Source organism: Molothrus ater, chromosome 1, assembly GCF_012460135.2.
Source record: "Molothrus ater isolate BHLD 08-10-18 breed brown headed cowbird chromosome 1, BPBGC_Mater_1.1, whole genome shotgun sequence".
Taxonomy (NCBI): domain Eukaryota; kingdom Metazoa; phylum Chordata; class Aves; order Passeriformes; family Icteridae; genus Molothrus; species Molothrus ater.
In genome coordinates this window covers 29549648-29576119 of record NC_050478.2, presented here as the reverse complement: position 1 = coordinate 29576119, position 26472 = coordinate 29549648, and the positions used below count along the sequence as shown (strand labels likewise).

General features: G+C 38.8%; 1 protein-coding gene across 1 annotated transcript in view; it reads left to right on the top strand.

The window, feature by feature from the left end:
• The first annotated feature begins 1096 nt into the window (after positions 1-1096).
• Positions 1097-26472, top strand: part of MEOX2 (mesenchyme homeobox 2) — a 52047-nt gene continuing 26671 nt past the window's right edge. Inside the window, exon 1 of the mRNA XM_036379089.1 lies at positions 1097-1873. Coding sequence (XP_036234982.1) covers positions 1363-1873 — 511 coding nt within the window. The 5' untranslated portion in view covers positions 1097-1362. The remainder of the gene's footprint in view (positions 1874-26472) is intronic.

Below are 26472 nucleotides of genomic sequence, written 5' to 3'. Positions count from 1 at the left end.
GGAGGAGGAGCAAGGTACATCGAGTAGGAAGAGCTGAAGAATAAAACCTCTGCGCAGTGGGCACCTCTTTGGTCATTGATCACTAAATGCGTTATCCTGATTTAAACCAGTTAAGAGCTGCCTTGGTGGCTACTGTAATTCCACTACACGGATGTCAAAAATAATTTTTAAAAATAAAAACAACAGAAAAAAAGGACAGGCCCAGACTTTCCAGGTTGTACCCCAATCCACTAAAGACATTTGCAACGAAGCAAATGAAGATAAAGCAAATAAACATGATGCGACTTCTTGTTCTGAAGGGGCAGAGGGCAAGAGGGGAAACTTTCTCTCTGCAGCCAGCGTTGCTGGCACGGTGCGGGCCGCTGGGTTCATTGCAGAACCGGCCGCCGATGCTGGGGCACAGTGTGAGGGCAGCCGGGGCAGCGCCGCGGCCCATGGCGAGTGCCGGGGCGGTGGGCGCGGGCGGAGCGGGTGCATGACCCGCACCGGGACCCTCGGAGCGGGGCAGCGCGGCCCCGGCCCCGGCCCCGGCCCGTGCGGCCCCGCACCCCGCCGCCCTCGCACCTGGGCTTGCAGGTGAGGCTCTGGCGAGAGCGCTTTGGCCCCCGGGGAAACGGGGCGGCGGTGCCCCCCGCGCCCCCCGCCCCAGAGTCACCCCCGCACGTCGCCTCGCGTCTTTGCTGCGCTGCCCCGCCCGCCGCCCCCGAGGGGCGGCAGGACCCCGGGCGGTCCCTCAGCCCCGACGGGGCGGTGATGGCCCTGCGGGGGCCGCCCGGGGCGGGGGGCTCGGGGCAGCCGCGGCGGGGGGCGCGGCCCCGAGCCCCGGGGGCCGGGACGAGCGGCTGCGCCCCCGCGGAGCCGCCCCCCCCCCCCCCCCCCCCCCCCGCCTGGGCCGCGGGCGCCCGGGGCGCGGGTGCGCGGCGCTGCCGCCCGCTGACGGAGCGGCTCGGCGCGGGGACGGCGCTGGCGTTTTGGAGGGAGTTTGCATGTGGTCAGTGCTGTGCTGCTGAGCCAGCCCCCAGCTCACATTACACACTACTGTATTTATAACCTCTCGAAGCTGTTTCCCCCTTCAAGCAGTTCTCTGGGACCACCTTCTATTGGCTTCAACCTCTCCCACTTCTTGACATCTGAGCAGCTCTGAGAACGGCTCATCTAGGTCCGAGTGTTTATGCAGCGGAGACTGGCCACTAGGGCTAAAGACCTGGATTATCTGAGCTCAGCTGCCTGCTGCAGAGTCTGTCGGTGCCGTTTTGGAAAAAAAAATCCCAGCCCCGATCTGTTTACAGTGAAAGTTGACAAAGGGTGGTGAAGTTGGATCTTTCCTAAACTCTCCTGCCTGGAACCTGAGACTTGCATGCCATGGATCACACACTCTTTGGCTGCCTGCGCAGCCCCCATGCCACTGCGCAGAGCTTGCACCCTTTCTCCCAGTCTTCTCTTGCCCTGCATGGAAGATCTGACCACATGTCCTACCCTGATCTGTCTTCTTCTTCTTCCTCTTGCATAATAGCGGGATACCCCAATGAGGAGGGCATGTTTGCCAGCCAACATCATAGGGGGCACCATCACCATCACCATCACCACCATCACCACCACCAGCAACAGCAGCACCAAGCTTTGCAGACGAACTGGCACATTCCTCAGATGTCGTCTCCTCCCGCCGCGGCCAGGCACAGCCTCTGCCTTCAGCCTGACTCAGGAGGACCCCCGGAGCTGGGCAGCAGCCCCCCTGTCCTGTGCTCGAACTCTTCCAGCCTGGGCACCAACACTCCCACGGGGGCAGCGTGCGCGCCAGGGGACTATGGCAGGCAGGCTCTGTCCCCGGTGGAAACAGAGAAGAGGTCCGGCAAAAGGAAAAGCGACAGCTCAGGTAAAGGCTCGCGCGTTCCCCAGCGGGGCGGGATCCCCGGGCGGCGGGGCTCGGGGAAGCGCCGGGGTCGGACCTGCCGCCGCTCGGCTGGGCTGGTTTAGCTCGGCTCGTTTGGCCCGGCCCGGCTCGGCTCGGCTGGCACGGCCACGGCCGCAGCTGTGCTCTCGCCGCCGGCTGACACCAGGCTGCCGGGTTGTTCCTTCCCACCAACGCGCTCTCGGGATCTCCATCACTAACGCAAGCTTTATTAAGGCTACGGGGGGAGAAATAGAAAGAAAAAAATCAGCACGTGATAGAGTATGAAATCAAGGTGGCAGTGGGGGAGAGTTTCCTACAGCCAAGGAGAGAAACGTTTGTAGTTTTGGTGCGGTTTTCAGCATCTGGTCCCGCGGCCCCCTCCCCCCTGCCCGATACGACACCTCTGCTTCAAAATTCAGAATCCAGCGCGCTCCTTCCCCTCCGCCCCTTCGCCGTGGAGCTGACTGCGGCTCCGAGGCGATTGCACAACGCTTGGAAGCTCTGCCTTGGAAGCAGGGATTCGGGAGAGGAGCTGATGCCTTGCTACCCTGTAGGATCTGAGTGAGCCTGCATCAAATCCTCAGCGTGAAGGGGCAAAATTTGGACTCTGTGAAGCAAACGGGTGAATGAGAGTTTCAGAAAACTGCTTCACTTCAGTTTTCTGGTGGCGGGGAAAGAGGAAAGGAAGGGGCAGTCTGCCTTTTAAAATCACAGTAATTCTTACTTAAAAGGCGAGCATAAAAACATGTAGTAGACCCACAGTCATTCCAGAGCAATGATTTGGCATCAATGAATGGGCAAAAAACCTTGACATTATCTCTGCTTTCTAAAATAGCAAAGCCTGTCAAAGTCCTGCTCTGACAAAAGCCACTCGGCGAAGGCAACACAACTGATGGGACTTCTGTTTTAGGGCACACATGAACCGGGGGGTCGCCAAAAATATAGAGAGACAGGCAGGAGGCACTTGAAAGAGAGAGGGCTCAACAGATTAAAAACTTGAGAGCTGGCGTAGCAAATTATTTGTTATCACAGAAGAGAAAGTGAAAGGCTTTTCCAGATATGTATGAAGTTCACAACTGAAACCATAACCTCTTTCACTCAAAATGCTGTAAACTTGGTAGAGAGCAAGCAACACAAAGGATTTTAAAAAACAATCCTCAAGAATAGCATCACTTCCTTCATTGTCCATTATATTAGCAAATATTTACAGTTACAGTAACTCAGAACGTATTTATCTGAATTGCGTCTTACATAGCTGATATAGTTGCTGAAAACTCTTCTTGTGTTTAAAGCTGTATTTAGCTCAAACACTGCTGGTAAAATCTTTTGTTTTGTCTTCTTTACTTTCAATGAGAAAAAGAATTATTTGATTTTTTGAGGTGTATGGACAGTCCCTGTTACAACTGAGAAAATAACTGGATGCCTGCTGGTGTAAGGATTTATTGTATTTGTTGGTCTATTTAGAGCTAAAGAAAAAAAGGAAATTGGTCCCTTTCACTGTCAGGGAAGTATCTGAATCACTTTCTGTTTATTTCATTCTACAATGCAAACCAAAAAAACACCAGTAAGGAATGTCCTAAACCTTACCCTGAAGTGACTGGAGTCTTCCACTGCATTAGTGGACAAGAGTTTGAGCCTTTAGCCATGGTTATGTTTATCTTGCAATGCACTTCGATCCTCACTTTCTAAGACTTTCTGAAGATCAAGGCAGGTAACTATTTCCTCCTCCCTTCCGCTAAGAAAAAAAATACAACCGTTCACACAATTGTGAATCTCTCAAACTGAAAATAGATGTCTTTTGACTACAACTGCATAGCTGCTATATGTTTGGTTTTTCTTCAGGAAAAGCCTGAGTGTTGGACTGAATATTTAACCCCACCCCTTTATTAGTCCTGACTTTGGTGCTAGATATTTAATGCTATTCTCCTATATGGCAGCAAGAATTATTTTAATTTGCTGTGTTTCTATATTTGTCAACCATAATTGCCCCTCATTTGATTAAACATCGTCGCCTTTATTTCTCATTAATCTTTTTTTTTAAACAAATGACTGTGCTTGAAAGAATTTCTTCCATGCCTTCATCAGACTTGGAACTACTTCAATAGACATTTGTAAAAAATCCTAATAGTAAATAACTAAGAGGTGAAGAGAGAAAGAGTCTGCTTTAAGTTTCAGTGCCAGCATTCTGAGACAACTATTAATGCTCTTGCTTATTTACACATATATTTCCTCTTCTTAAGCATATCACTTAAAACCACAGAATGCTCAGCGTTTTCTTGAGCACTGAATCTGTTCCACATTTCAGAGCTGAATTAACCTTAGGCTACCCCTTTCTTCCACTACTTAGCTTTTGTTTCTGTGTGTTTAAGATCACAAAGCTGAGTTTGTAGATAGTTTAAAGAATGTAAAACATGATCATTCCTTGTATCATTTACCTTCCAAACGAGTAACTGTTTCTTATCCGTATAGCTAGTCTGAAAATTTACCAGAAGGGGCACCCCATTTTACTTATTTTTATGATGATGGGAGTGCAAAGTTTTAAAATTATAAACAAAAATCCAGAGGGCAAGCAGAATTTAGTAGGATGGGCTGTGTGTTTTTTACCCAAAATTCACATATTGCAAGGGAATGGGAGGACATAGAAACATAGTTATATAAACGGACTTAGTTTATATAACTTTAGCCCTAACCCAGATTTTAAGCATTTTGGGAAGTTCCCTTTGAAGATATTGAAAAGACTGCTTCAGAACAGGGTGATATTTTCAGCTTTTCTCGTTGCAAAGGACTGGGAAATATTGCTTTTGTAGTCATCAACCCCTGCTTGCTGCAGCTGTCAGTGTCTCCAGGTTTTGTAGTTGCTCTCTCATAATCTGCAGAACATTCCTTTCAACCTGCCTAGGCCCAGGAGTGGGTCGGTAAAGCTGCCTGTGAGTTGAGGAGTGGTACATACAAATCTTTATATGTGTAACATTTTGCAGTGAATAATGGCATCTGCATCCTCACCTTTGTAACTCAGCTCTTCGATGTCAAGGCCGTACAAGTAGAGAGACAATAGAGACAATACTAAATCTGAGGGTTGGTTGCAAATGAAATAGCTTATTTTAAAGTGCCCTAATGGTCAGAATTATCTGTGTGCTAATGAGGTGCGGATGAAAACCATGCTGAGTGTATAGAAAACATATTCTTGGAGTGCTTTGTTGCTTTGTGGTATGAGTTGTTCTATATGGAATATTTTGGATTTTTCTAATGCCTTCCCTTCTCTTTACTTGCCTGTGAGTTTCAGGGCCATTTTATTTCTGTTTATTATAAAGTAGGTTTTGATTCTCAGATGATGCAGAACACATAAGATGCAAAGTTACTTCTGTGATTTCCTAAGTTACATTACTTAGGTCCAAGTTTTCTTAAGACTTCAGTCGAGAAAAAAGCATATTAATGCCTATATAGGAAGTGCTATCTAGATTTACTGAGAAATATGAAAAAAGAGTGGATCTGGTAACCTTAAGGAAGTCTAAAATGCTATGGTGAAAAAAAATATCTGTACTATGCTGAAAAGACCAGGGGGAGGCTGAGTACAGTTGAAGAAGTTCTTCTAAGCAATATAGCTATTCAAATATTAAATTGCAAGAGATAAATATATAAGGAAATTGCATTCCTGTTAAAGTCTAATGTAATTAAACACTTGCCCTCAGGCATGAAAAGCTTTAAAAAAAAAAAAAGGAAACAAAATTTCGCCATGGGAAAATGCTTTCTGTGTGGCACAGGTTTCCAGGAAAAGGCTAGCAGGTAATAAAAATTATTCATATTTTTGAATGTATTTACAATAGTAGCATTTAGAAAAGCATTTCAGGAATCCACTGTTACAACGGTTTGGCCAAGTGTGTTCTGGTGGGTTTTGTTCATTGACAAATCACATGAATAAAAACAATACTTTTTCCGCCTGAGTTTTAATATTTTATAACCTACCTATTCTCAAGATGCAAGCAGCAAAAAGTTGTATCTCCAGGAAATTTATTTTAAACACATCTAAATATCATAAATCATATATACTTGTTTGAAATGGTCTCTAAAAAGCAGGTCATTTTGATAAATGATTATAAATACTGTGAAATCATGAGTTTTGAGGACTTTTGATTGGTTTCTGAAACATGTCAGTAAGAAAAATGAGCTGCACGCTTGTAGTCAAAAAGCACTGTGTAACTGATTCATCAATATGTCTCTGCTTTTCAGTGTGATTTTAAAGGGAAACAAGAAAAAATACATAATAAAGCATAGTTTTTCTGGAAAGAGTTAATTTGTTTGGTATCTTGTATAAAAGCATCACTTACCCATAGGAAAACAACAACAACAACAACCACAAAAACTCTGTAGATTTTATAAATGAAACAATTTCAAAATCCGGCAAATAACACACACACTTTTAGGAGAAAACCTTCAAGACTGATCACTTATCAAATGATGGGCTTACTAGTGAGCTATTCTCTGAATTGTTTTAATAGATGAAAACTTGCAAGAAATTCACTTTCATTCTCAGGAAATATAATCAGGAACTTTTGTAAGACTAAAATTTTGAAAGACTCTTTTGCTGATGCATTTTCAAAATTCTTTGCCCCTAGCCAAAGAAGAACTTTGTGTGGACAAAAAGAAAAAAAAAGAGCTATGTGTGGCTCCTAGTTATGCATTTCTATCTGTTTGTATAAATGATTCAGGAGGATTTACACTTCTCCTTCTCCCCCTCCTCGTCAACCCACCCTTTTAAAAACACTGGAAGGCTGATCCAGACCTTCACGGGATGACAAATGTTTTTGTGAGAAGGTCCATTGACTCCAGTGAAACCACTGAAGTGCTCAAGGTTTTTTAAGCAATGAGAGCTTAATTCTTTTACATGGGCATTTAAGAAAAATGTTTTTTAATTCTTGTAGATATTTATTGATAAAATGTTATGATCGCCTGATTGTTTGAAAATTGCCAATCGAGCATTTTATATACACATTGAATTTTAACTACATTGGTTTTAACATCCTAGGATAAAATTTGTCCTAACATATCTAGAGTGACTTCTGTAGTATTTTCTAATGTAAGTAATCAGATTGAGTGGGGTTTTTTTTGTGTTTTTGCCATTTTTAGACTTGCCAACTGTTTAATAAATGTTTTTTAATTGAGCCTGTTAATCCGCATATTGTTTGCCGTGTAGAAATACTCGTTCTTTAGTGATGCAATGACTTCATATGCTCTATCTCAATTCCTCAAGAGTAGGATTGAGCTCTGTGTCTTGAAATTCAAGGGCAGGTAACATTATCTTTGCTTCTGCCTGCTGATGCCCTAATATTGCTCACTGGATTATTGCTTTCAAAGACACTGTTACTTGGCAGTATGAAGAGTTGCTGTAGCATGTTTCTCTCAGTAGCAAAATGTACTCAACCAAGCCGTTTTGTAAGTCTCCAGAAAGGAAGCAAAATAAATCTGGTTTCATCTGCTAGACTGAGAAAAGTTTAAACCCATCAGTAAAATGTAGTTATGGTGGGGTAGGATTCAACCCTCACTTTTGCAATGCTACCCTGTGTCCTTGTTCTAATATACTTAAGAATGCAACTTGAAAGGATGCGAAAGGAAAGTCATATTTTTTAAATATAAATACTTGCATATGTCGCTAATAAGGTTTCTAACTGAAATAGTGTGGTGTTAGAGAATTTTGATAAACAGTGCTGGAGGCTACTTCATTACATCAGTGCACAGCTGGGCACTGAACCCAGTCCTATGATCTGTCTCAAGCCTGTGCCCTGTCCTTTTATGACTGTTTGCCCAACTTATATAATGGCCATACCAGTGCTTTCCTTCCATTTGGAAAGTACTGTAAACTTTTATGAAACTAAAAGCTTTGTGTGCGTGTGTGTGCGTACATGCTTTTTATTTTTAGTAGGCTTTAAAGACTTACAGATCTGCATCACAATTTCTCCAGTACTGCTATTTGCAGAGTACGAGCAAGATGGTGCACAGCCACCCTGCAGAAAAAGCCTTCCTCCTGCTACTCAGCAGGGCAATTGCATCACCTTTACCAGCATGAGCTGTGTGACTGCACGCACGGCCAGAAGTCATTTGACTTCTGCGGTGAGTCTGGGGTCTTCCATGAGCACGTAGATGCTTTTCTATTGTGCTTAATGAAAACCTGAATTCAAAAATAGTCTGATGTAATTGTGCTGGGTACATGCAGTCTAGTTCTAGATTTTAAGTATTTGAATCAGTAAAAAGAAAGTTACTGAAATAAATGGTTTATGAACAGACATCCTAGGGGAAATTCCACCAGGAAGATGCGGATGACAAAATTTCTACTGATTTTTGTTAGGACCACCAGATTTTAAGTTGTGAGTTCTTACTCTAAACGTAGCTTAGCTTTGGAGGAGGAGATAGAACAGTTAGCCATTGTAGTGATTAAGTTTTTTTGTTACACGCTGTCTTGAATTCTTCCGACGGCAAATACGGCGGTGGAATGCTTGTTTTAAAAACCACTGCTGCCATTGGTCTTGGCTTTCTAGCATGTGTTTTCCTTGTTATTTATTAATACATATTACAAAATCTATGTCCTTTGATAAGTTTACCTACACCCTATCCATTAAAAATAATATTTAATAGACAATAGTATAAATCACAATGATGTTATTTGTTTTACTCTGCAAATTTTATACATTCATCTGTCATTTCACTAGTGCAGACTTGCATCACTGCATCCTAACATTCAATGAATGATGCAAAGTGAAAAAAACCCACATTAAAAAAAGGGATATAGTAGTAGACAGTGCACTGTAATGCATGAAAGTTTTCTTCTGAAGTCTTCTATTAAACACTATAAATAGACTACTTAGGTTGTCAAAGTTCTACTTGCTAACATCAGTAATATTAAAGATGTAATGCTAACTGCAGATTAGAAAGGATATATTTTTTTCAAGATCTTGGACCTACAGAAGATACTAAGGCACCCCCTATTCAGAATGTAGATTGATTTTCTATATGCAATTGTAAGTTTTTACAAATAGTTTTGGGGATAGGTCACTTGATTGGAATTTGCACATATTAATAAATAGACATATGATTATATGCCAAAAGTGAAATCTATAATAATATTTGGAAATTTGCTACTGAATATTTTATTGTTTAATGATGGATATAATCACTGAATGCCGTGCATTCTGAAATTGCAGACTACTTTTTTCCATTGCATTGAGCTTCTTACTCAATGCAATGGAAAAAAGTACTCTGAACTTTGTATTGAAAATTACCTGTGCTGAACAAACCTCACAAGAAAACATCTATGAGAAGTTAATGGTCATGTGAAAGAAAGTCATATTGTACTCAATTCTATTTTCTTTCATTTTTCTTTAATAAATGAAACAAAATAATTGATGAAACCAAGGAAGCAATTCTCAAAGCAGAGTCAAATCTTTAATTTATGATAGAATAGTTTTACTAAACAAATAAAATCCAGTGGATTATAAAAATCCAGTGGATTTTTCTTTTCTTTCTCTCTCTCTTTTTCTTTCTCTCTCTCTCTTTCTCTTTCTCTCTCTTTTGTGCTCTTTCTCTTGCTTTTTCACTCTCTCCTCTCCTCTCCTCTCCTCTCCTCTCCTCTCCTCTCCTCTCCTCTCCTCTCCTCTCCTCTCCTCTCCTCTCCTCTCCTCTCCTCTCCTCTCCTCTCCTCTCCTCTCCTCTCCTCTCCTCTCCTCTCCTCTCCTTTTTCTTTCCTTCTCTTCTTCTGCTTTCCTCTCCTTTGCTGCTTCTCGGACTAAAGAAAAACTAGTTGATTGAACATAATTTTATAGCAAATAGGATATGAAAAACTAAAACTGAAACAGATTACTGCAATCTTTTAAAAGTCCTTCTTCCTTCTGCATTCTCTCAGATCTCTAATAGCTATTTCTTATTTTTTGCAAGTAAGTCTGGACAAATGGTGCCTTACATAAACTGTTAGATGCACTTCAGTATCCTCTGCCACTATTTTGAGTTTTAATTCTTAGACTGTGATCTTACGAGGATTGTAGTATGCATTTAATTTTGTATGTTGAGAGATGAATGAAACCTCAGGAAGCTGAAGTCAAAACTAGCTATTGAGTGGAGCCAGGATTTCACAGCTGAAGTAGTCATGAAGTAGTACTTTGATATGAACACTGCTGAAGTTAAGTGTATGTTTACACATTTTGGTGAATTGAGGGCATTAGTCACTTAAATTTACCAAGCGGAAAAAACTGTTTCCCACTTTGGTCCTCCTAAAAATAGATGCTAAAAAAATCTGTTGGACATATGTGAGCTGACAATATAGCTCTGAAGAGAGTTGAATGAACTGTGGGGTTTTCTACCTGCCAAGCAAAAAATGGCATATTCTAGATGCATGCAATATATCCTGAGTGTGCATGGGGGCCTGTTTGGCAGGGGGTGTTTTGACACAGTGGGTGAGGCTCCTCAGGCACATTGGTCTCAATAGCTTTTCAAGCCTTTCATTTTCTTTCATCTGGTGGAGAATACCAGAACGTGTAGGCTCCATAGAATATGTGGACAAGTAAAAACTACTCATTAAAATGTGCTTATTACTGTAGAAAGAATGGTAGGAACAGTGACTAGATGTCTCCCAAATTTGTGAAAATATCAGTTTGGTTTACAGAAGAAAAAAGAATTTAAGTCAGATGTGTTGCTAAACTAAACGACAACATATTTTGCAAGGCTTTGGTACACTGAATTGCTAAAAATGGTGTGAATAGAAGCCTGGGCAGCTACGGCGATGTTGACCACTCAAAGATTTCTTGTAAAACTGTGCTTAGAATGCCAAATAGTATTTTCTGCCAGAAGAAAGCAGCAATATAATTGGGGCTTAAGCACATTCACGCCTTTCAATGTTATATTTTCAGAACTAGACATTAAAACCTAGTAAAAGTCTGCAATTCATACCCGCCTTATGTAGGGTTTAGGAAGAGCTGAGAACGTTACAAGTTCTTTGCAGTTTGGTTTGATTGACTCAGAATTAACATATTAATATTAAGCTCTTTTCCCCCGCCCCATTTCTATATTCTTATTTTGGGAGTACCACAATGACCTCAAGCTGCAGCTGTGTCTTAAGTCTTTGCGTTCCTGAGGACATTAGAACAATACACACTAATGGTCTCACTCCTGGCTCCCTCTCCCTCTCTCCCTCCCTCTCTCTCTGCCTATTTCTTTTTTTACAGAAGTCTATTTCTGAAGGACTGTGTGACTTTATAGCCTTTCAATTTCCATTCATCCATGCAAAATGAGCACTCTCTTAATTTCAAAACAAAAAATATGACCCTCTACCTTAATCAGATTTCCATTAGATGTAACCTACAATAACTTAAGAACTGCAGTGACCTGCTAAATAGGGCAATGTAATGTTAGTTCCATTAGGCAATACAAGATGAAACAGTTAGGAGTCAGATAAAAATAGAAGGCTTCATTAGCAGTTGTTCATGGTGCATCTTGAATCTGCAGAATTTTCTCTTTTTTTGTATTATTAACACTTTAATTTACATTTTTTTTAATAGCTTATTGCGTCAATAAAGGGAGTGACAATTCTGTCTGTATTATTTGTTTTTATGAAATAATATATTGGTATTAAAATATATTGGCAAATGCAATGTCTTAAATTCTAAATTTAAAAGAATGATGTGAACATGCACAGAAGATAAAGCTGGAGAGGAGTACAAACAATTTTGATTGCTCCATATTATAAAGAAATATTCTGCTGAACTTTCTTGTAGTTTGGCTTAGTTTTGCATTTTAATTTTTACTTCACTCATTCTGACTCCTTTGCTTTTACACTTCAATACATTGCTACAACTTTATGAGGCAAACATCTTTATTACTTTAATATGAGGGTATGTACAGAAATCTAACAGTATCCAAACCCTATAAACCTAATTTATTTCACTGGTTCCAAACTGAAATGTAGACAAAGACAGAAGGCGTCAATTGGGTGTGCAGTCTGCTGGCATGAGAAATATCAGCAGTTTCAGATTTTTGTATTTGCAAACATATTGGGAATGCTTTGCCAGACATGATACCCAAACAAACCCTTTTTTTTGGATATAGATTGTGTGTTTCAACTACAGTGGCTAAAAATGTCCAGCCATTTTAAAGTATGTTTGGTAAAATATAACTTAGAGCATGACCCTGGTCCTTCAAAGTTCTTGGGAAAGCCACTTCCTTTCCTCCTGCAGTAGTCACAGCTTTGCCCGTCTGTTACTCTAATTCTGACACAGCTTAGGTTACTGTATTATTTTTCTGGAATTAACAGTATAATGTTGACAAAGTTAAGCAGAAGCATGTCAGTTACTACCCTCTTGTTGATTCCTTCAGCTCTATGCTGTGCAGCTAAGAAATGTTTGTAGTTCCACCACGTGTGGGTAGATACCCTGAAAATATTATTTATGGAGGCTCAGCTTATCTTGTGTATTTCAAGCATGTTTCCACAGCTAATTGATCGTCTTAGTTCAACACAAACTGGAAGATGCATCCATGTAAACTGGGAAACATTTGGTTGGGTTTCTTATGTAGAGAACTGGAAAGCTTGGTGTTACTCATGTAGTGGAGTTTGGCTGCATCTTATTGCTGGCCTGTTAATTAAAATGACTTTGTTAACCTAACAGCAGAGTCTTACTACAAAAAGCAGATCTGAAATCTACAATGAGGTGGAAATGCCAGAAGTATTGCTCCTATCTGAGGTGTTGATACAAACCTACATGGAGCCTTTCTAGTTCAGAAGATATTTGGAGGGGAGTACATATTGCCTAAATACCTCTGGAAGAGTATTCCTGTGAGTTTTGGAACAGAAACAAGTCTAGGGAATATGTGTATCCTCTTGGACAACAAGCACAAAAAAGGAGGTCTCACTAGTCAGCCTTTGCGCCTTCCCTGCCATGCCATTTAATGGCTCATATATCTCTGCTCTCCATAAAGCCGAACTTTATGTGGTAAAGTTTGGTTTCTTTACAAAAACAGACAGCATTTCCTTTCCTTCCAGGGCAAGAATGCACAGATGTAGGAAAAAAATGCTCACAAAAGAGACCAAGGGTGAGCGCAAAGCATCTTTTACAGGCATAGAAAACCCTTTGTCTTGGTTTCCCCAGTGCAAGGCCACGGGCTACTGCTATTTCTGACCAGGTTGAGAGCTATGATTTAGAACTTATTTTGCTGTGAGACTTTGCAAGTTGTTTTTTTTTTTTGTCTTCTCTCTTTCCAACATGTTTTCAGATTGTTCTGCAAATGACTTTTACACCACTTAGCAGAAATTAAATCCTGTTTTTTCTGCCCTAGTCCTCTCCTGGCTCTTATTTTAAGCCTGCCAAAACCAAAGCTGATGAAATGATCATACATTTCAATCACATCCTTTTGAAATTTCCTTCCTAGAATAATTCTTCTGGTTCTACCTTAAATTCTCAGAGTTAAGCTAATTTCACTGCAAGGTGTTGCCCAGTGACTCAGTCAATATTTCAGATCCTGTTTCTTACCTACCTCAACATTTTCTCCATGCTGTCTTAACTGTGTTCTTCCTTTTTCCATTCACACTTTTCTCTGTCTTCAGTATGGCTCAAATACATGCAAGAAACATCTAAAACCAATATTCTGTCATTACCCATTGTCACCAAGCTATCATCTCTTTTACCATGAACTTCTTTTTGGTAACTGTAGGTCCGTCACAGGTCTTCTGTGGACTTATGGTCTGTAAGAAAAGTGTGCAAGACAGGAAGTGAACACAAAAAAAAAACCAAAAAACCAAAAACCAAAAAACCCAAAAAAATCCTTCATATGCCCTCTCTTCTCTAGAGGTTTTTACTCCAAAAGGAGTTGTGCACCACAGAGAAGATTCTGTAAACAGCTATAGCAAAAATCAAGCATGACCCAGACACCTGACAATACTGACATTTAGTATCAAATAACAGTGATGTACCCAGTGTTGAGCAGAGCTGTGTGTAAAAACAAAATACTTGAAACTAAGCCAAATGTGTGAAAAAAAAAAATTAACTTTCTTAAAATGCACTCTTTTAACTTTAAGAATTTAAGTAATTACTTGTGGCAGAAGGAATGTGGTTCAAAGACAGTAGAGTCTCATTTTGAAGGGGCCTGTAAAATCTTTAAATAGCATTGGCAAATTGTTCTTTTACTCCAGTTTTATGTAAGAAGAATTTTGAAAACAGTAAAATATTTTTGTGATTCCATTTCACTGATATAATAGACATGAACATATATCTGGGGTGTGTGTGTGTATGCATATATATATATATATATATATAATCTAAAATAAAAGTAGATAGGGACGTGGATAGTCCATGTGATTTGACTGGTTCAGCAGTTGGTTATACTGTGTTATTTTATTTCTAAACATGTTTTAAAACCAGTTTGGGAAGGAGGAGGAAGCTTCAGGAAGGGAGAGAAAAGAAAAGTGCTGATGATACCTTTTGAATGTTTGGGTTTGGTAATTTTTCAGTTATTTTCAGTGTCTAGAGTTTTCAGCGTAATATCAGCAAAATGAACCCGTGGTAAAATTACAGAATATCAAATCTAAACTCTAGAGACATAAATTCAGATGAGGATCAGCTCACAAGATTGGCTGCTGTAGGGCTAGTCTCCAGTGGGCTTTTTTCCATATCAAAAAGTCACCATACAGTTTGGCACAACATTCAGGCTCAGTGAAAAGGGTTTTATTCCAGGACTGAAGTAGACAAAACCAGTAGTTGCGAGAATTGAGGTGCATTTGCCAAGTAGGACGGAGACAGTTTTACAGCTTTTGTCTCAACTCTTCTCTTCCCTTGCTAGGAGTATATCTCTTTGGGATTTTGGTAAAAGCTCTATCAACTTTTTAGAGGAGGAAAGGAGGACATGCTAACAAACCTATAAGTGTATTTTGTCAGTAACTCACATTTCTGGAGTACACATAAGAATCTAACTATTTGAGAAGACTTAAAAAAAAAAAAGACAAATGATCTTCTGGTCAAAATTTAGGAAAAAAAATAGAAAAGTTATAGACTTCTGACAGTGATGGAGTCCTTCTCCCTTCCCCCACCTCTCATCAGCAAGCTGATGTTTCCAGCAACTTCAAAAACAGAAGACCTCTCTGTAATCCTAAATGTGCATAAGGAACAGATTAAAGTCCTGATTTGTGAAAAAAATTGAGCATATGTTTAAGAGCCATTGACTTCAATGAGAGTTAAATACATCCTCACACACACTTCTTGAACTAGAGACTAATAAGGATATTAAAAAGGATCAAGAGGCTGCTCCTCTTCAGGAAATGCGGCAAAACTGCCATAGCTGAAAAGTATTTGGGTCATAATCATACTGACTCTCATCACCCCTCACCTCACCTCACTTCCAATCTACACAGAAGAGCAAAAACCCTTCTCTCCATCTCTCCCCCTCTCTTTTCCTCTTTTCTCCATGCTGGTCATTCTAGGCTAAGCTTACTCTGGTTCCAAAGAAGAATTACAGACCCCTCAGTAGTGATGAAATTATTCCAGGATAATGAATGTGGATGATGGTCAGATAATACAGTGGACAGTGGTTGAACAACCCCCCTGAGAGAATTAATTATAAGATAATTACATTTCTGTATAGCTGATTTATCTAGAGGAATTTTATGTATAGGGAAAAAAGTACCCCCTGCCAAACAGCAATCCATATTAATATTCTTTTATTAGACAAATGACAGATAGAGTGAAATAGTGATGACTAAAATGCTTGAGTGTGGGTTGATTCCTTTCAATTCAGTATGACAAAATGGGTTATATATATGGTTTTTGAGTGTGGTACTCATTTATTAAATGCTCATTTGGATTTTAAAAAATAGCTTGCCTTCATTAGCCATCTTGGGAATCAGACTCCATGGTGTAATAAATTTAAGTTTCAGGAATTTTGGCCTGCTACTCATCTTAAAAAACTCTGAATTTTCTTTTTCTGTGCCTTGTCTCAGACTCTACTGCAGTCCTGCAGTCCTCAGTAACTTATCCCTTCTCTTTGTTATCCAGACTTAAAAGGCAGTTCTCATATACTCTTATAGACAGGAGTAGCCAATTTGGGGAGTATTTGTTTTCTTCAAGTCACTCATTCCAAATTTTTTTGTTTATTTTCCTTAATCAAAACTCTTTCTACGAATGAAGCTCAGAGTTAACTTTGGTATAATGGCCATTTAGGATAGTATCATTTAGAGGACATAATTTTTGTAAGAATTATAGAGCAGCAGAAACTTTGAACCTAGTTTGGAAAAGAAAAACTGATGGGAAGGGTTCTTATTCAGTAAAGGAAAAGCTGAAAGTCGACTGTATGTTTTTTTCCACACATTTTATTTTATTAAATTAACTCATGTAAATTAGCAAAGATGCTTTCTTCTAACTCTGTTTATGTGCTTCTTGAAGAAAAGTTCTTCTTGCATCAAGTCAGAAGAAAACCCAGATTTCTATTCATATTTTTGTGTGTTCACTAATTGCTCTGTCCTTTGCTGCTGTATGTGCTGTAAAAATAGTGAGATACTCAGGTGTTATTTCCTTTTGTCCAGTCGTGAACTTGCTTGAAAGTGTTGAATATTTCAGTATTCTCTGTAACAGGCTGGCAAAATTTCTGTTTTTTTAATCAGAGATTTTCTTAATATGTTTGAATGCACACTTTTCTGCAGACCAGGTTTCCCACAGGGGGAAGAGGACTGGAAATGGACTATTATTCCCCCAGGGCTAGTATTAGGTAATGCTGTGCATTTCCTGCGTGATCTGTTTGAGTTGCAGAGGTGTGGTACTACCATAATGCCTGTCTGTCTTAATAGCTCCCCTCTAACATTTAAATACATTCTTATGATTATTTAGTACAGATTTTAAACATCCTAGGATGTATCAGGGTCCAGGCACAATGATGTATCCTGCACTCTTGCAGAGCATTGCAGCTCCTGTATCAGGATCCATGCCACTGTAGGTTGGACGTAGTTGTCTTGAGCAGCAGGAATTTTGTATGTTTAAAACTTCCCTTAGTAGAGTGTGCTGATGCACACATTGACTTATATTCTATTTCTACACCATGATGTGATCTCTTTTTTGTTTTCTTGTATAATTAACTTGGGTTTTTTTATTATTTCTGCTGCTATGCTTTGCTTTAGGCTGATTTTTCAGTCTGTTGCATTTTCAAATCTGTGAGCTAATGTTTGACCACCTTTGGATAGCCAAGTAAGATGGATTAATGTATTAAACATTAAGAGTATTAAACAAAGATTTTGTTCTAAAAGATATTGTTTTGAAAGATACAGTTTTACAATGACTCTATACAGAATTTATGCCAGCTACAAATAAAAATAAAATACGGTAAATAGTCCCTAACTGGGTATTCTGCAAAGTTAGTGTTTTATTCATCTAGCTATGCTTAGGAATTTAAAAGCTGGAAAAGCTGGCATTAAACTTAAAGGGCAATGGAAAGTTAGTAGCCTAAACATTTGTTTTGATTCATATGGAGGGGAAGAATTTGGACCAGATGGTTGAAAGAGCTCAGAACCCAGAAGCCCCCATTGTTCTTCATTTAGGTGCCTAAATGGTAACAGTTGGGTGTGCAGTTTTCTTGAAAGCTGATCCTTTTGTGTTGAGGCAGCTTTTAGGTTTTAGCCTATCTCTTCTTGGCTATAGAACTTAACTGTAAACATTATATTCCAGAATTGTCCCACATCTATATCCTTTAAGCATTTGCTTATTGTTAGGAGGTCTATTGTGAATATTGCAAGGCTGCAACCCCTTCAGCGTGTTCTGAATTTTAAAAATACATGTCCCTCATGTTGCTTTCATCCTGGAGACATTAATTCTCTGCATCTAATGCTTTGGTAACACTTTTGCAAGGAGTTCAAGCAGTGTGGACTCTTAAAATGCTGTACACTCATATGCTTTTGTTTGCTTTAGACTGGCTATCTTGTAAAATACAAAATATTTTAGAAGAAGCAGGGCTTTGCCCTTTCTTCCATGAAGTGAGCTTCCAGTCCTGAGAAACTTTTCAACTGAGCCTAGTGTGTAGATGGTTGCATATCAGTGTGCTTATACTTTAGGGTTGATAAGATATAGATGATCATGAAATACATAATAGCAGGATTGGGTTAAATCAAGATCAAGAAAAATATCTTATAGTTAAGAAAACAATAGTAAAGATTAGCTCTTATTTTCACCTAAGTTCTGTGTGAACACGCACACACACACACATACACACACACACACACACATACAGTACAAGTACCATTTGAAATTTTTCTGTGCTGTGGGGTGTTTAATGTGTTGTCTATGATTCAAAAGCACCTTTGGGCTTCATTCTTGGTTTATAAATGTTAAAAATTTAGAAATTATCACTAAAAGGGTGAGGCTAGTAGTAGGCTTAAAAGATGAAGATTCAATTTTAATAAAAACAGCCCTTGTAATACCCTGCAACCCAAAAGTAGAGCAGATAGGTTGCTTTGAACTAAGACAGCGTCAGGAAATCAAGGAGAAGTTTAGTTTCCAAAACCGTAGCATTATGATTTTGCCAGGCAAACTGCCTCTGCAGAGAAGCAAGTACATTACTTTGGGCAAATCTCCATGACTATGCTCCCTACAGAAATCCCTGTGTAGATCTTCTAGTTTCATTTCCTTCAATAATCTTGATACATTGCTGTAGTTACTCCATACTTCAGATCTTCAGTCTATATAGAGGACAGAACCAGCTTACATTTCCTTATGTATAAACAGAAATAAAACATTCAGGATGTCAAACTAGACTGGGAAATAGGAGGACTCAAAATGCAATGACAGTGCCAGTTACTAAAAGCTGGGTAATTTACCTATAAAAGTATTTTTGAGCAGGTATGTGTCTCCAAAGAATAAATAGCACTCTTTATTTTACCATCTTAAATAGAGGCATTTTTAACATTTTGATGAATTTTTGAGCCAATTATTGGCAGATGTGCTTTAGTGAACCATATGTCTTGAGGTGATGTACAGATATATTTCTCTGCCTCAACAAATATTCCAGCTTCTTTCCAAATGGTATGTTTGTTTGGCTGATGCACGACCTCAGCCAGCTATTTTTCTGAAATTGAATCCAGATCAAGTGGAATGCCCTGCTGGTTGTGTCTCAGTGCTTGCTTTGACCAGTGTTCTTCACCCTAAGAGAGAACCAGCAGTTGTCTGGTTATTTGGGATTTTCAAAACAAGCTCCTGTATGTTATTCATAAATCTGTTTTACCTTCTTTGACAGATGCAATTATCACAACCAGTTATCATTGGAAGACTATAACAACATAAGTCTGATAGTATCTTTCTCTACAATATTTTAATTTTTTTTTCACATTGAAATTATGCAATCCTTGGCATAATCCTTCATGCATTGCAAACCTACCAACTGCTGAAACTCCTTTTCCTCTTGTATGTGTTTGATCAACTAATTGTACAACTTAATATTGAGTCTCAATAACTTCCATATCAAGTTTCATATTTAATTGCTCCAATGTAAATTTCTCACCTAATAGGAGCTATTATGAATTGCCAAATTGTAAATTGTCTCTCCAGAAATAAGAAATTCTCTTCTATCTTGTGATGTAATAGGAAGAAGTAGGGCAACCATTTTTTTCTTGCCTGTCACTGTTTGACTTGTTGCCAGGAGATATTCAACAGTCTGGTTCCTTTTGCTGCATTTTCAAGCCTAAATGTAGGCCATCAGCATACCTGGATATGTTTCACTACAGTGGTTATTACATTTCTGTACAGAGCTCTCGGAAATTGTGTGAAAGGTGTAATATAAATGTACAGATTAGAGTGGAGTGGATTAAATAGGACTGGACTACTGGAATGCACATCACCCCTTACTATGAGTTCTCACAGTGTGGTTAGAGCCAGCCTGTGCTTCATGAATTTTTTTTTTGTGATGTCCATTTAACCAATAAATCTGTCATCACTGACTGGTCTCCATTTCCTCTGAAATAAACAAATCACTATAAGGCTCTTTGAAGCAGCAGACTGCCAGGAAACACAAAAGTCACTTTTGCTCCATCCACGGAGATAAAGTAGTTAGAAAGTGGAAATGAGCTGCAACTGAAGGAGCCTCAGTGTTCTCACACCTGCTAGAAAGTACACTGGATTTCCACAGAGCAGGAATTCAAACAAACCTCAGATCACTGTGTTCAGTGAAAGTAAGCCTGCCTAGCCAAGAAATGAATTGCAGGCCCTTGGAAACTACTTAAACCAAGCCAGTTTCACAGGGACAGAGGAAAGAGTCCAGGAAACTCTTTTAGGCCTGTGATATCCATTGCATTGCATGTTGTTTTCCTGGTCCATATTTCTGACTTCCACACTTCTCAGGCTCCATTTTTCAACTAGATGGTCCTCTGCTTGCTGCACTCCGTGTTTCATTCCACAGGTCACCCCTCTGGGCCTTGACTGCCTTTAGTGCCAAGTGTTCTCATGTGTAAGTTTGCATCTGCTTTTTCTTTACTCTTGAGCTGGAATTTATTTCATTGCAGTCTCTGTTCCTAACAACCTATGGCTTAAGTGTTATCTTTAACCTCTTTTCAATGTGAAAAATAAGTCTTGGAAAGCTACTAAAGTCTTTAAATTGATCTAGTTGTTAGCTGGTGGTCTATTTCTGCTGAAAAAGGCTGTGGAAGTTAGGTACGGATAGGCAAGTATGTTCATTGTGAAGGGAAAAAAAGTATTGATTTTTGCCTCTGTAACTCATTTTTATGTTAACTTAACTAGCACAGTTTACTTCATTATAAAATTGAAGAAAAAAAGCTGTTGTTAAATGTTTGCAGTTACTTTCAGCAAAGTAGCTTTAAGCTTTCTTGCCAATAAAAAAACTGACTCTACTTGTACAAATGTCTGTGACTATAAAAAATACAAGAAGCTTCTAATTGAAGGTGAAATCATGGAAGGAAAAACCACTAATAGAAGAAAGCCAACATTTTCAGGAAAATCTAATGAATCTTTGTTAGGAGTGGACCCCTGGCATAGCAGAAGCTGAGAATTTTTAAATGGGACAGTTTTACAATGTAGTTTATAAATAGCATTGAAAAACCTTTCACATTTCTTTATCCATTCCATTTTTCTAAATAATTTAAATCTTGTTAAGAGTTTTGACATCAGTATTTCCAGGGAGTTTTTTTCTTTGTTGGAATACTGTTATTGTTGGAGAGCAGTGTTATTATGTGCTCAGTAAAAGTTCTATCATGGATTTGGATTCACAGCCAGTATTTTGTTTTTTGCTGTTAGTCCCATAAATAAAATATTAAATTTGCTCTTATATGAACAAATTCTTTTAAACGAATTATTTCCTTTTAAACTACTTATGTTTCCACTCTACTTTTTATTGCTGGCAAACTTAATACCTCCCATTTTGAACTCACAGTACAGTAGAAACTATTATTGTAATTACTTCAAGTGTAACCACAGGCTTCAGTTCTACCCTGTCCAAAGCTTATTCTAACCCTTGTGTGCAGATTGCCTTCTGATGTTCTTAGTATATAGTGATTTTTATAAGTTAATATGGCCTTTAGAAAAAAAGTTACAAAAAAGTGACTTAAGGAGCCATTCCAGAATCTGTCCCTTTCCTGCCATGGACCAAGTGTTTGCATGGTCCCAGCACAGTGCTGAAGTGTCTCTATTTTCTTTAGTGGTAATATACTGAAGTGTTGAAAGGAATTGAAGATAAAATGCTCTGTGGAACCAGTGAGATGTATAGCACCACACCCTGTCCTGACCCAGGATCTTACCCCATCACAAAACCTCAAGTGATGATGGGATGGGGCTTCCCTTCCTCTTTTCCTTCTTTTTGTATTTTGTATTGATAATGGATTGCATTAATGATGGGGAGATATAAACCAGACCCATAGTAAAATGGTGTAAACTTACACCAAAAGGAGTATGGCACTTGCTATAGTGGGAGATACTAAATCCAATTTTGGAAAAATTGGGGCTCCAGTTGATCATATATATTTTCTAGCTCACTTTTAATCCTGCGGGTCATTTTGTCAGTAACAGAACAAAAGCAAGGAAAAGAAAGGCATGTATATGTCTGCCATTTGCATGACAGTTCAATTACTTCAAAATATACTACTTGTTTTAAAAAATGGAATTGCTTTCCAAATTGCAATTGCCAAAATATTCTGAAATGAATCCATGAGCAAACTGAAAATGTGCTTACAGATGATTTTTCTGAAGTGATTTTGGTAGCTTTAGGTCTTGGAAAGGCCCTTTTGTTGAAATTACACAACTGTTCAGGTCTTGATGTATCACAGACAAAATGTGATGGGAAAACCCCCATAAGATTAAATAAACTGAGGTATAGCTAAAGGAGGTATAAATAAAATTGCATAAGGATCCTTTGATTATGTCCTTAGATGGTTTATTCTGCTATTCTGTATTACTGGTAAAGCACTTTGTTACAGGGTGAAAGAAAATTTGAGGGCCACTAAACAGTTAGCTCTATGTTACAGGCACTTCAAGGATTATTAGTTATATGACAACTGTAAAGAATGTTTCTGCATTTTACTGAGCAAGGAAGGGATCACTTTTTCTATTGATTCGTTTAAAGTCTCTGAAGTTGTAATAAATGCAGTGAAGAAGATTTTTTCCAGATCAAAAATAGTTGGGATGAAGTCGCGCTCAAGTTGGATCTTCAAGCCATTTTAACTAATACTGAGCTCATAACTTTGAAACTTCTGTTTTTATTTTGATAGCTAGTTTTGTTACAGTTAAATGTTGTGAATTTCCTGTTTACTTTGTCTTCCAGAAAAAATTGACCTGAAAAAAACTATTGTGCAGACAGCATAAATCCAGTCAAAAAGACATATCATTTAAGAGTTGGACCTTGTGGGTCCCTTCCATCTCAGACTATTCTGTGATTCTGTGATCATTTTCTAAGAATTGACACAGAACATAAGTTTGGAATAATTGAAGGATCTCCATGTAAACATCAAAAATGTTCAGGTGTTCAGAACAAAAACTGCAGTTTTTTCAAGGCTGGTTCACTGTTTATATTTGTGCTGGTTGAGTACTTTTAGAATGAGATGAACTGAAATAATAAACAGTTTTTAAAATGCTTTATGAGAACTGAAAGGTGTCATGTTCATGAATTCTATATACTAATATGGCAGAAAAGAATTAGCTTCTTCCTGTGTGTAACACATAGACTTTTTTTTGTGCTGTGTATATGTGCAAAACTTATTAAATCAGAGTTAAGAGAGCTTTTGGTCTGCTGCTATAAACTATGAATTCTGAAGCCTCACTTTTATGGGAATGGAGATTCAGTGTTGGCAGGAAAAAAGACCTGGCTCTGCATTTATGAACCTCTCACACTCCTAAGTTTTAGAATTGTTTCAGTAGAGCACATTTGTCTTGGAAAAGTCTTATCTTGGAGAGAAAAGCTGCCAGGTTGCTTATTCTATTTCTGCTGGGGTCTTTAAACAGCTTGAGCGAGACCTTGAGGCAGACTCCTTACTTCAAAGGGGAGCTGGTGTGCAGAGCAGGAAAGGAAAGTGGTCATGTGAATCTTCACGCTAAGCAGACTACTTGAGTGTTTATGGAGCAACTCAAATTTTTTTTGAGGATGCGTGACTTAATACCTGCATATGCATTACATCAGTTAGCAAATTCTGCTCATTGGTGCCTGCTTTGTTTCAGGCAGGACAAGGCATAATCTTCATCATCTGGAGAGGGAGTTAGGCACGGTGAGCATCAATCCAAGCAAATACACAGGGGCTAGACAGTGACAAGGGCATCTGCCTGCACGTCCTAACATCAGAAGGAGGGGGAGTGAGGCAGAAGGCATCCAGGGAGAAGGATGCATTTCAGACAAGTACTTTGGTCCTGTCTAGAGTCAGCTATGCTTTGTCCCAGTGATGACTTGCACCGGATCGAACGTTGCCATTTCCTACATTTCTCTTAATATCGATTTAGAGCAAATGAGGAGCTGAACATAATTTTTGACATTTCAACATTATTGCCTTACTGCTTCTTAACTGCTTTTTTAGAAATATTGAATAGAAATATTGAATACTGAGTGAGAAAGAAATGGTACAGATAGTCCAGGACATTGTACTCATAATGATTCACAAGGTTCTGTATCTGAGAGAAAATTTTGTAATAATGAGTAAAAATGGGATAGGTACATTTTATGATCAATAGCAGCAGAAGATCTAGAGAAATGACTAAAATGGAACAGCATTTTGTTTCACCAAAAGTAATTTTCCTTAGAAAAACGGGTACAAAAGGCAATGTACTTTTCTGAGCACTTTCTACTACTTTCCTTTCTTACACACTGGGAGTTATGGAACAACTTATTGTTCATAGCCTACATTTGTGCTCTGTGGGATTGTGACTTGTAAACAGGTTTTCAGAACTGGATTTGAGGTAATGAATTTCGTACACTATGTGTGTTCTTTTGTCAAGTTTAAAAATTATTTTGATTGCCTTAAACATCTCCTGTGTGCAAAGGGAATTTCAAAATAACTGTCTTCTCAATATACTTAGGAAGATGAAAATCTAAAACTTGATCAGTGATCTTACTCCTTGGCAACTTGACATATGAATTGCCTAAAAATAAATGGCTGATTTTCCTAGTTATCTTACTGACAAAAGGTTATCTTGCATTTTCAATGACAGCTGTATAATTTCAGAAATTTCTGCCACCCTGGAACCATCTTTGGATAATTGTTATTTCTGCTTCCTAAATATATTTCTGGTATATTAAGTCAGATTTCAAGCTATAATGATCTCTTCATCTGTTTAAATTCTTAGAGTTCATGAAAGGAATAGATGATACCCACATTGGATAGTAGCAATTTGTCATGTAGAAGATACTCTGATTATACCTAAAAAAACTGGTGCTTTCAGCTGTTAAATTACTGTGTAGCTCAGCAGATCTGGGTATCTATTGGCATAGCTCTCACAAAAGGTTTGCACACCTTCTTGGAGATGTCTACAAAGGTTTGCTTAGGACTATATATCGTATTCATGTTGATTTCACCCTCTTTTATTCTTGATTTAGACCCTAGCATGTTTCCTTTCCTTAGGCTTTTGCTGAACCTAAATCTGAGGATCCTGCATATTTTGACCTTTTCCTATGATTCTTTAATTTCCCTCAACTTTTGAGAAAAATACACGCTTTTTTAAGTCATAAGCATACTGTAGAAAATTTCAGAATCAGACCACTTAAGAAAACCATGTTGACTTGCAGAAACAGACTGTGCTGCTGTTGCTTCTGTAGTTGTGCCTCAGTGGGATGGGACATGAACATCATTTTACGCCCTGTTGATACATCTTGACTACATCATGCACAATCTGAATCTTCTTTGCCCTTTTTTCCCCCCTGAACTATTATTTAAAATGTGAATTATGTCCAATAGTATTTGGACAAAATGTTAAACAGACTGTAATTATAAAAAATTGGTCAGTATTGCCACACCTTTCTTGAACAAGGATCAAAGTCCTTTCCAAGATGGGAGCTGTTGTTGATGAATTGTGAGCCTAAGTTGAAGGAAGTTGTGAGATTTTCCATCTCTCTCTAAAACCTTCTCTGGTACAACGCCCAGGAGGATAACAGCTAGGACACACTGATGAACATTTTCATGCGTTTGTTGCCACCACGAGGAAGTGGGGTGCAGCGTATGATAAATGCACTGTCAGCTCTTGGGAGCATGGACTTTCCTTAGCATGCCATGTCCAGTACAATGAGGAAGCCCTTTAAGCACCACTGCTGCACTAATGCAAAAAAATAATATATTTGGAACTTTGTCTCATACATGGGCATACATGTCTTTATTCAAAAATAGAGCTTCTGGGTTCTTTCTACACTTTTTGAAACAAAAAATGTCCTCCTACCTGGGGAACTAGAATTTCTATCTTCACTCTTTGATTGACTTGCTGTCTTTTCCATGTCATAGTATAAGAAAAATATTTATTAATTTACTTTCCTTTAAGTCTTGGTAAGGTTATGCATGAGGGTCCTGATAATGTCCCTTCTCTAAGAATTAATGATGAATACTTTCAAGTAGTAGCAAACTGTCTGAAATGAGCTCCTATTACCTGAGTGTGGATCTATTCGGTAGTTTGCAAGGGGCAGGTTCCATTTACAAACAGGACCCTGTCCACACAAATAATCATATTTGGCCTGCAAGATAAGATAATGGGTGAATTAATGTCCTGTTGAAAGATATTTAATTTGAACTTCTTATCTGGTCATTATTGGTGCAATCCAAGAAGGAATAACTGGTAGTTTTTTTATGTTCTCAGCCTTGTCTATATAGATGTCTTCTCATTTTGTCCCTGAAACTGAAGATTAGCTTGCATGGCAGTTGACTCAAGAAAACTTTTATTAAGTCAAGGGTTTACTGGGCTGACATCATGAAAATGAGTGAAGAAAGAAAGGAGTTGATACTGAATTTTTTAATAAGGACTAGATCAGTTTTAAAGAGGTGAACTAGGAATGGAACCCATCATTGAAAAATGGGTTCATTTTTGAGCAACACCAAATAAGTAAGCAGTCTAAACTCCAAAGCAGAGTAACTCAAAAATTAGAGAAAAGTCAGACTTTAAAGTAAAACTACA